This window comes from Seriola aureovittata, chromosome 5 (genome assembly GCF_021018895.1).
Source record: "Seriola aureovittata isolate HTS-2021-v1 ecotype China chromosome 5, ASM2101889v1, whole genome shotgun sequence".
NCBI classification, from domain to species: domain Eukaryota; kingdom Metazoa; phylum Chordata; class Actinopteri; order Carangiformes; family Carangidae; genus Seriola; species Seriola aureovittata.
Genome location: NC_079368.1, coordinates 14,553,209 through 14,565,190, shown reverse-complemented (window position 1 = coordinate 14,565,190; position 11,982 = coordinate 14,553,209). Strand labels below are relative to the sequence as shown.

General features: G+C 43.2%; 1 protein-coding gene across 1 annotated transcript in view; it reads right to left on the bottom strand.

Annotated features, from left to right (window-relative positions):
- Window positions 1–2,632: 2,632 nt before the first annotated feature.
- The window catches only part of fam222aa (family with sequence similarity 222 member Aa), a 50,747-nt gene continuing 41,397 nt past the window's right edge, over window positions 2,633–11,982 (bottom strand). The window contains exon 3 of the mRNA XM_056376943.1: window positions 2,633–9,798. Coding sequence (XP_056232918.1) covers window positions 8,333–9,798 — 1,466 coding nt within the window. The 3' untranslated portion in view covers window positions 2,633–8,332. The remainder of the gene's footprint in view (window positions 9,799–11,982) is intronic.

The following is an 11,982-nucleotide window of genomic DNA, read 5'->3' as shown; positions in this document are numbered from 1 at the left end:
CTCCTCTGGCCTGCTGATGGCTGCAGAGGTCTAAATTCCTCTGCTGTGTTGCATGTACAGATCCCAGATGAGGAAGACAAGTGTTAGCCATGTCTACCCCTGCAGATGCTGTAGGACAAAAATATAGTTTTTGAATTATAGCTGTAAATGTAGTATTTTCAGTGCTAACTGTTTTCACTATAATAGGTTAGTTTGTAGAATGCAGTCCACCTGTGAATAATTTTTTTCATGTCTCATTGACCTCGCTGTAACACCTGGCCAGTAATTATGGGCTTTTGCCTTCGTAATGAAACCACAAGCTGGCAAGAATTTATGAAGTAGTTCATTGCTTTTCCCCTTTCATCATTACACCTCACCTTTAGTTTTCCTCTTTAAAATGTGGTGATTCTTACTCACGATAACTAGGGCCTCACCCATCACCTCTCATCCTCCTCCTCCCCTTCCTTTCTCTCTCTCTCTCTGAGGCCAGCAGCGCTGAAGGACACAGGGAATCTCTCGCCACCTCAGAGAAGAGGCTAATCCTCTTTGCCCCAACTTTAACTGGGCCACTAATCCTCCAGGTTTATCTAAGCAGTGAGCACCTAGCGCTGCTGACAACTTGGCCTGCCCTCCTCCCTGCAGCCTGTTAAGTAGGGCAGGGCTCGGTCCTGCAAGTGTCACTGTCAGCAACTCTGGAACCGCACACTTGCACAGGAAGTGTGAGCTGTTAACAAAATGGCTCACTTGCTTGCAGCATGTGTGCTCACTGCCACAAATGTGTCTCAACAAACCAAGTGACAGCCAAGCAGGATCATGTTGTAACGGCCCTCATTTAGAAACCACACATGAGAGAAAGTTGACTGTCTCAACCAAAGGTCTTAAGTAAACTAACTAGCTTAGATATTGGCAGTACAAATTGTTCAGCTATTGTCCAGCCAGTTAAGCTTTAAGGTGTTTAGGCTGATGAGACTCAAGCGCATACTGGGCTGGACTTGGGCCAACTCATTCTTTATTCACTAAACAACACTCCAGACTGTGTGATGACTTCAAGTGCAACATTCATAGTCTGCCCGAGGTCCAGCAGCCTGACATAGAGGAGGAAACCTGGATACATATCGGTCACACTACAAACAATTCGCTCACAAACAAATACTGCAAAAGATGTGGAGAGATCATCACTGAATCATTCTCTGAGCTAAAAGATCAAATTAGGTTCAGACCTAAAAGATAACTTCAGGGGCAGCTTTCTCACAGTTTTAGGTCACTGCTGATTCTCTTCCTTGAAATAATTTCTTGAAATTCCTTCCATGATCCCCAGTGAAATATTTCACTAAGGTGTGGTATTTCTAAATGGAATGAGCAATCACTGGAAGCACTGGGAGATGAGGAGCCAGAGACATATTGGTAAGGTGGCGTGTGAGATGACCTTTCAGTTCATCTAAGATGAAACGAGGCTGCTGAACCCGAAATGATTCAGAGTGTCTAAACTGACAGGCGAGGGCACGGCCGCGGCAGAGCATCAGCCTGCTGCCCCGGCCTCTGTAGGCATCTCTCATGATTTATTGTGAAATTGCCAGGGACTCAATGTGGCGTGCAGGTGAATGAGTTTTGCTAATAAGAGAAGCATTTCTGCTCCACAGAGCTCTTTTTCTGTCTGAGCGAGCGTGTATGAAATCAGTGTGCAGTCTCCCAGTACCACACGCTCTGGTGGAGGCGGCTGGCTCATCAGTCTATGGTTTATCTGATGTTTTAGGTGGGTGGAGAGGTTGGGAGTGAGGAGAGAAAAAGAGGACAAAGCGTCAATATTGAGTTCTTGAAGGTACCTGTGTTGTTAAATATTTAGGTTGGGTGCATGTTGTGTTGCTTTTCCTCAGAAATTGGATTTGCAGTAAGACCATGCCGTGCTGGCAAAATCCTACAAATAAAAACACTGACTATCAATGATGAAATTACAATATAATTCAGAACTAAAGCACTAATGTTTGTCATTGCTGTGTGTATTTGGAGGAGGCGTATGGAGCAAAGGGGTGTGAGCTGCAATAAGAGACAAAGATCAGTGGCTGTGCTTTGATTTGTAACAAATTATGTTCAGAAAAACGGTGAGCCTATCTGAGACAGCTGATGTTCCTTTATTGTATGGCTTGAACATCAAGGCTTCAGAAGAGGACACCTTGTCTTGGCCACTTTAGTAAATTGCGTGTAAAGAGACTTAGCTTGCCTTTGCCTCTGCTTAAGAGCAGTTTCTCCAAATCCTCACCCAGGAGAAACGTCAATCATTCCCACAGTATAAAAGGCTACTATCCCATTTTTTTTCTTTCCCTCTTTCGTGATTGTTTGATTACCCGAGGTGAGGTTGTTTTCCAGTGATGGCACAGAGAACACATCCTTCATAAACTGTGATGCCTTATGATGCCACAATATGCTGCTGCAAAGGTGACAAAAGGTCAAGTGAACAACAGCATTGTAGAGGGCCGACATATGGCGGTGATGTGCAAAGTGAATCCTGAGACTAATATGCTTACTGTCTTCACAGTGCGGTCTTAAAAATGGTTTAAGAAGATGTACTTATTACACCAAGAAAGAAAGAAAGAAAGAAAGAAAGAAAGAAAGAAAGAGGAGTCTACTATTGATGAGTATAGTAACAGGACAGGCATAGAAGTCATCTGCTTTATTTACTTATGTCAAACAATAATACATAAGAGAGGAGAGGTCAAATGAAAACCAACCATCTACATTAAAATAAAGAAATTTCAGTCCTGAGATTGACAAAAAGTAGGGAACAGACAAAATATCTACTGTGGTCGTTGGGATGGAGGAGGGACAGTGGCAGTTTCAGCAAATTGAAGATGATGGTTGTGGGGAGATTAGGGGAGATTGCAGAACTGGAGAGGGGGTAGAAGGTAAGCAATCACTGGGATGCTTGGCTGTAGGCACATTCAAAAGTTGAAAACCCCACGACTAAAGGATTTTACAGCTTTTTTTTTTTTTTAATATTCAGACTTCTTATTTCGAAATCTAAGACTCATATATTATCATTTTCAAAAAAGAAGAAAAAAAAGCAAGGTATCCTTTACATTTTTTCATCCTGAGGAGACAAAATCATTTTTTAAACATAAATACAACACTGCAGGGAGAACAATAAGAGAGATGCTTTATAGATTTCCCATTTCCATATATATTATTTTCTCAAGGTTGCAGCACCCTCAGACTTTGGCAGCGTTGGTGCATTTGAGATCATTCGGGAAAAAACAGCCCTGTTTGTCCACAGGAACATTCTGAGAGCCACACAAACAGTAAAAGGAAACAGGAAGAAAACAAGCAAAATCCCCAGACTTTTGTGTTTAGATTGGATACATCAATATACCCACCACATAAACTAGATGAATATTTGGAGGCCATAAGCTTTTTCAGCTGAACATACATAGTTGTGACGCTGAAGGAATAAAATGCTGTAAGCCCCTGGAATTACGACCTGCTGCACTGCCTTTTTAGAAAAGGGCTCTGGGGCTGTGCCTTTGGAAGAAAGATCCTGATTTATTGTGTGATCTGTGCTGATTTTTAACTTGTGTTGTATTTAATAAAAAAATAAATAAAAAAATTGTGTGGTACTCACATGTGACCCATCCAGTTTTATTCAGTAGCACTAAAGAGATGGCAATGTGCTCTAACTGTGGCAAAACACAGCAAATCTTTTAATGATATTGTGCAATACAGCTATAAGGCTGGTGGGTTAACTATACAAGCCTCCCCAGGACCATCTGAATTATTGACTAAAGTATTTTCTTGCTAGGTAGGAGCCAAATAGAGAGGACTGACCACATGACTTTATCTTCTCTTAGCCACTAAGGAGGGATGTTGGGAAGGACTCTGAGATGAGAGCACCAGGGGTCCAAGGGCAGCCAGGGGACATGACTGAGGTTGACCAAAGCGGTGCAGAGGGGACGTCACCCCCCCACCCCCCACCCCACCCTTTCTGTCATCTGTAGGTTAGAGAAGCAGCGCCAAGACTCTACAGAGCGAGCAGCTGCCTTTATTTTTTCTAACCCTGCCCTCCCCTCCCGTCCCGTCCCCTCTGTTTTGAGAGTGAAAGAGCTGACCCTGCTCTGAACGGGTCCGTCCACTCTCCTTCCTTCTCAGCAGTGTTTAAGGTGCATAATATGCAACTAGACCTTTGCACTAGGTTAAGGTCTTCATGGAGTTATTGGGATTTACGAAGGGATTTTTACAACCAGCATAAGTCAATTTCCCTCCACTTTGCCCTCAGGCCTTCCTTGTGAGTATCTCATTGCCCTTGAAAACGTGTTAACAGTCAATAGTCTGTAACCACGGAGATAAGTGATAGATCTTAACGTCCTCATTTGGATGGTGTTTGAGTGGTGTAATTTATCATTTCCTGGGCAACATAACTTTCCAAGCATTAAAAACTTAATTATAAATGAAGCTCTTACTCACTAGAATTTAGTAAATTGAGGCACAATAAGTCTTTCAGTGAGAAAGGTGGTTTCTTCAGAGCTTGAATCTGAATATGAGGCCGCAGAGCCAAAGAGGGGAGGCTGAAACCGGCACCAGGAACATGGCAATTATCCTGATTACTGATGCTTCGAGGCTTCTCCCCTGTAAAATCCCTCCCTGTATCTTTCTCTCTCTTCCCTTTTTTTTTTCCTTTGCTGAGATCTGTCACATTGCACAGGGCCCCTCAGCCAGGCAGGGAGCAACCATGTATAATCCAACAGAAAACAAATCCCCTCGATCAAACACAGCCCAGCTTTTAAAGCAGGCCTCTGAGCCCAGGCGCCATGGTGTGGTGCTGAGGCCCTCTGAGACGCTGTGGAGGCTGTGATTTAGCAACCCCACCACCCCCCGAACCCCCCACCACCACCCTCCTCTACAAACCCTGCTGTCCTCCCCTTCAGCGCCAGCCAGCCAGTCCTAACCTTCAGTTTGTTTAAGCACTGCTGAACCCTGTTGGCCCCGGACAGGGGGAGGGTGGGCTTAGATAATGACATGCCATATGCCACTCTGCCTCTGCAGCTGAGTGAGCCGTGCATGGATCAGCTCAGGCACAAATCTATTTGAAATTTAATTCTATTATCCTAATATGGGCTAAGCGTCCATTGTCCAAATCGGGAATAGTGGAATGGACCAGAGATGCAGGGCTAAGATGCATCCCATCAATAGGAGCTCATTAATGTGTGTAAAGGACTGGGGGGGACAGACAGTTGGGAGCCTGTACAGTAGAAAATGTGGCTACAAAGCAAAGACGCTAAAAGTAACTAAATACCACCTTACATGTAATAAAACTCCTCTGGAAATCAAAATTTTGCAATAAAAAAATAATTTTATTTTATGTCATGTCATGTCGTTTTGTGTTTTATTTAGTTGAACTTGGCTCGAAATGGCCAGATTCCTCTCAGTACCTAATAGGAAATCCCTTGCTATTTGAAAAGGGTTTTGATTTCAACCCTTTGAGTGAATGAATACTCTCCACTGGCACTGTCCAACAGCCAGGCGTCACCCAATATTCCCATTAGCAGAGAGGCCTGGTGCTTCAGACCTCCACTGGTGGGAAAGGCCAGACACCAGAAACTCCACTGCCTCAAGTGTCTCCTCTTCACTTCAACATCATGTGACAGGGTTTAATGCTTGGATGCAGAAGCCAAACGGAGGGGATTTAGGGACGGGATGTATCTGTAAATCTGTCAAAATATTTCTACAAGACAGAAAATATGCTGGAATCAGACTGTGGCTGGGGTATTAAGCTGTTGAAACAACATGAAAATTTTTCACTGGAATGTTAAGGAGGCTTACTGTGCAAATTTAAGCCAAGGGGCTTGGTATTCTTTAGGCTGAAATCTTTGTCAGCCTTCAAAGACAGTGGCTCAAAAATTTAAGGCTCATAGTTAAGATTAAGCAAGGGTTATCTTGAGGGAGAAAAAGGTCTATTTATGGAGCGCAAATGATCAAAGAAACATTAATTCCTGCTTCTTCTTTAAAAAAAATAAAATAAAAAAATCTTCAGGATTCATGGGTAAATAATTTCCAACAATGCTGTCTGTCCTTTTATCTTTGGATGGCCAAAGTGTAAACATTTAAAAGATGGTCAATTAAGTATACTAGGTTTTGTCAGTGACAGAGGTTTTACTACTACAGTACAGTACAAGATCACACATCATGCTCCACTCTGCATCTCACAGAGCTGCTGAAACAAGGGCCCACTTACTTTCCACTTACCTCTAGAGGACATACGTTAAAAAATAATGACAGACTTCAAAGCCAAGATGTGGCCTCTGAATATATTCTTAAAGAAATTTATTTTACACCTCAAAACAAAACAAAAAAAAAAAGAATAGGGATTAGGGATGTGGTACATTGGGAATGTATTGACAACTGTAGTTTACATTTTTTTGGTGTAAGCTCAGAGAAAAAATGTTAATACAGTCATAATAATTGCACTTCATAAATCTAGACTGATGCCAGTATTTCCCCACAACAAAGCTGCGAATCTCTCTCTCTCTCTCTCTCCAGTTAATAAATTCAATTTACCATTGAAATTTGACTGACAAAAGAAATGCTAATTTAAGACCAGAGGACTGCTGCACTGATCCAATTTTTCTCTTTCACTTGAGTCCCACAAGGCAATGAAACATCGCAGTAATTTAAGTGCAGTACATTCAAGGGAATCTCACAGTCATTATAAATATTTCACTGCTCTGAATCATCAAGTTAAGACTGGCCCAGGCTAAATGCATCCCAACCAGGGGCTGAAAAGGACAAGGGAAAGCATTGAGCGTCGTCTCATTTCAGCTGACGCCAGAGGACAGGGCATGATTGTTTTAATTTTGTTTTTGTTTGCAGGATCAGGGGTGAGGAGTACCCCCAAAATAGGATTTCCATTTGTGTCTGCCTCTCTCTGTCATTATGATAACACCTGCTGACAGTGGAAGGGGCTACAGTACCGTCACTACAGTTATAATGGAGTCATGTGAGAACTTGATCTCTACTACCTCCAGCGAATATCTAAAGCCTCCACTAAAAGGGAGCAAGATTTGGAAAAGATCTCCTGTACATTACTCAGATATGATGTTTACGGGACTGGTGAATCAGCTTTTCAGTCTTGGTGGTAGAAATCTTGAAATGACACAATAAAAAAATGTTTTAAAAAAAGTCTGAGGATTTTGAAGAACACAAACTAAAATGCACACACGCGCATGCACTCAGCCACATACACGCATTAACATACACGTAAGGTTATGTAGATAACCCCCCCAATCACATTCTTCATTGTAACATTTCTTTTCTTGAATTTTTTTGCGACATTTTCTTTTTAAATAAGTATTTCAAGATTTATTGTAGATTCCAGTGTTGGTTAGGAAAAAAAACAGAAACTCTCAGACCAGGTTCTTACAGAACCAAAGCAGCGACTATGCCTCACACCAGGACATAAGAAACTGCACATCAGCTTGAGGAGGAATCATTAAATCATAAAAACAAAACTGGAAAAAAAAAAAAAAAAAAATGCATTTGAGACACTTTTCCCCATAGCAGCCAATGCATATAATATACCTACAAATATATAAAACAACAAAAAATAGGTTCAAGTTTTTCAAGTTTCTTAAATATATCATATCCACACTACCCAATTCCAAACTTCAAAGTTAACAAGATTCAAGCAGTGCAATTTATGTATCAATTATAACAGCAATAATAACTAATATTGTACTATCCTTTTAATTCAACCTTATGATCCTTGTAAATTACACCCGAGTACTGCCTATAATCTTATTCTTCTCATGTATAAGTATCTGGATGTTTGTGTTTATGTGTGCACTGTTAAAGAGTTTTGGATTTTGACAGCAGCCCTAAACTTCGGCCCTTTTAAGGCCATTTCAGTGACAACCTACACAGTAGCTTCATCCTCAGTATTTGGAAGGGGGATACAAGTGCTGTATGCACTTCATGTCACGCTATGATTCTCGTCAAAAAAGTTCAGGCAAGTAAAACAACAACAACAAAAACAACAAAAAAAAATCACAAAAAAACAAAAACAAAAAAACAGAAGAAAATCAATCCATAATTCCTATTGGCAAACCACACAATGGAACATCTGGAGAATCTTGAAATCCCTTTTCTCTCCCACTGGCAATCACTACCACCTTTCATATTTGGGATTCCCACAGCCTGCCTTGAAAACCACCAAACCTAGGGTCACACAGCACAACAACTGCCCTTGTCTAAGCTCCCACACTAGTTAAAGCAGTGCCACTCGTAGCCCAAAAAAACATCTCGGTTCTTTAACTTTGATTTTCTTCACAAATTCACAACTCTTGATTCTTTTCCTCCTCTTCTTCCCCCTCTATCTGTAAACAGGGAGGCGGATGTGTGCATGCTGGTGGTCTAACAGACGTGGCACAGACACAGTCTCGTAGCCTTTGCCAAGCATCTGCTCCTTGATGCAGGGTGGGTGGATGTCGTTGATCAGGTACTCCAGAGATTGCAAGCTGCTGCTCAGCACTGATGTGTTGCACAAGCTCTTGCTGGGCAGGCTGCAGCACAAGCCTCCGCCGCTGTCTATAGCAGGGTGGTGATGATGGTGGTGGTAGTGGTGATGATGGTGGGGGTAACCCATCTCTCTGTGCCCCGTGGCCGGCCCTCCTGTAGAGGTAGCCAAAAGCTCCTGGGTGTTGTAGCAGTCACTGTCAGGTGTCACCAGCACACTGTTCCACGGCGGGGCAAAGTATTGACCCACTGAGAAATTTCCATGCATACCCACGCAGTTCAAAGGGGAAGAGCTGACTTTGTCCATCCCGCCTCCTCCGCTGGCACTGGCTGTCAGGTGGTAAGGTCTGGAGGAAGAGGAGGACACTTGGGACGCCATAATCCCTCCCCCTGGAACACAAGTTTCGGGGGACTTACTGATGGCGCCCCCTCCTCCACTACCTCCACTGTACATGCGGAGCACAGCCTGTTGCTGCTGCTGCTGTTGTTGCTGTTGTTGCTGCTTCTGCCAAAGAATATAGTCCATACCGTCTGTGTACACACCGGTCTTCATCGCCTCTGCATTTTGAGCCGGCAGCCCTGGCCCTGTGTACACCATGTTAGCCTGGGGACCCATTCCTACCACGTAGCCTCCACCTGAGGAGCTAGAAGAGACCCCCATGACAGTTGTTCCCTGCTTGGAGGGGCTAGAATTTGATGGTGCAGTGGCAGCCCCTTGACACACCTGCTGCAGAGCCTGGGCCTGGCAATGCTGGTTGATCTGGTAGATGATGCTCTGGATGGAGGGGAGGTTGGACTGTGCGGGCAGGGCCAGGCCTCGGCCCCCTGTTACAGGAATCACTGAGCCAGCTACAGTGACATTTGGGGGAACTGACAGTCCGGGGCCTTCTGGAGGCTTTGAGGGCCCAGTGTGGTATACCATTTGGCCGTGGCCACTGGCTAAAGTGCTACTATTAGGGGGTGGGTACGGGGCAACGGCTATGTGGGCTGGAGAGAGCTTAGTCCGTCTGCCTTCAGAGTTCTTGAGGACACCTTTTGTAGGGACAAAGGTGGATGTTGATGATGATGACGATGAGGCAGAGGCTTTGACGATGGCGAGCAGGCCCTGGTAGCCCCCTGTGTGGAGGTGTGGGTAGGGACTATAGCGCTGCCCTGTGGTGTCATATCCATTCACAGTCCGGTTAAGGTGCTTGTGCTGGGGAACCCTGATGTTGGTGGGGAAGATCTTGATGGACAGAGGGCTGTTGGCCGTCTTCTGAGCGTAGGCGTCAAGTTCTGCCGCAGTGGGGTAGCGTGGGGAATGCGTGGGCACCAAGAGCTCACCTACAAGACAAACGGAGAAAAAGGATGAGTGAAATGAATGATTGAGATATAAACACACACATTCACATGGCTGTATGTGTAGAAAAAGAGAACAGCAGAAGGGGGGTTTAATTACCAGAAATATCTTAGGAGCCAACAGCAAAGGCAACCACAAAATCAGATCAATCAATCAATTGCAATAACCACTTTGCTGCAACAGCAAAAAAACTGGCAGCATTACAGTGACTAAATCTAAAGCACTCTGAAAAATGTCAGTGTTTCCAAAAGAGCAGGTGAATAAAACCAGATGCAAACGGCAGACACGCTGCTGAACAACCCAAACAGAGTTTGCAAATTGTAAATCAGGACTGACATTCATTTATGTCCCATCACACCCCTCCTCCATTTGAGCTTTCTTCCATCTCATTTTCACACCCTCCTGTGGAAGTTCATCCCTAGACAAATGGATCTTTTTAAAAACTCATTCTGTCAAAGCCTGGTACCTTAGGCGCTGTTAAATCAGTGCATTGTGAAATTAATTCGGACTCTCTTTAGCATTGAATTGGGTTAGCCTTGGATACCAGGCAAGGAGGGACGGAAGGGAGGGGATAAAAGCTTGTTTAATTGCAGTGGCACATTTGAGATTCATAAGTGGTATCACTTACTGGGTCTTACCCTTGGCCACAGAATTTCCACATTTATTCAATCCAGGGGTACATGAAGAGACCCTCACAAAAAACCAATTAAACATCTACCGGGAATTACTAGCCTGGTTAAGGTGAACTATATCAGAACAAGCCAAGTCAAGAACGCTAGAGTGCTGCTATTTGCAAATGTGGACAAGGATAAAACTGAAAAATTGGTTTGGAGTTGAACACATGCTGGAAAGGATTAAAAAAGACACATCATTGTTCAGATAAAATAAATAAAACATAAAGTGCACCAATGGTTTGTCCTTGTGTGTCTATGAAATATTTCAATGAACAAGAGTAGCAGACAAAGTGTTTTGTGCACATGTGCTATTGATTGTAACTACATGTCTTTCTTTTAAATGAACAAAATAATACATGTTGGAACAGACAAAGGCAGGTGCATGCTCCCGTCACAAAGACTTTGCTATTAATGTACATGTAAATGCTCTGTTCCACTGTTCGCCATATGAAACCACTCCAATTCCGAAATTCAATTCAACAGTGAACGTGGCAAGTGAGACTAGCAATAGCCCTTGCTCAATGAGCCAATGCTTGGCCATTGTGAATTGAGGTGGCAAACAGGAAAATGGCAATTTCTAAAAACCCCACCATGTGTCATTGTTTGGGGGCTGGGCATAGAGGTGAGGGGCCGCGGTGAGATTGGATTTAAACGACATTATTCAGGCAATTTCATGGCTACTTAGCTCAGTGCAACAAAAAGGGTGGGGGGTTGGGAAAAGAACTCAATTTACAAGCAATATATCAGCTGCCACAAATGACTTGCAACCCCTTCAAAAATGACATTTTTATGCAAAAGCTAACAAAACGCACAAAAATTAACTGCCATAACTGTGCCGTCAGCAAATGTCCTGGCGACCCAAGGAGTCTGCAGGGTGCAGCCTGTGACTAGGACTCACTCCATTTCCTTTCCTATTGCAAAATCATTTTAAAGAGACTCCACAGCCAAGTAGTCACAATTCTCATTCCTTTGCTCCCATTACAGATAGCATGGGGAGTTCATTTTAACAACCCTATGGGTCTCCCACTGTGAAAATGATTAAATCTACAAGATCCATATCATAAAAGAAATAAATTGGGAATTTAACAGCAGAGACAAGAGACTATGAATTTCCCAAGTCAAATTTAGTGCATGACCTATTCCAGTCAGTTTGGTTCATCCTGCAGACAACATCAGAAACACTAGACTTCAAATTAGAATTTAATTTGTTAAAAAAAAAGAAAAAGAAAAAGACATTAATGACTTAGTTTTAATCAGAGTGAGGGAACCTGGTGCCATCCTAATGGGCTAGGCTGAGTGTGGCAGACCAGCCTATCTGAGATCTAACCAACCTTACTGAGGCAAAGCTCTGCTTCCCTGGTGACAGCAGTGCCATTTGCTTTGATGTTCTGACTTGCAGTGGAAAACTGACAGAAGACTTATTTCATTTGCTCAGAAGAGAAAAACATGCTCATTTCAAAGCACATTGCTGGTCCACATGCAAATGGAATGGCA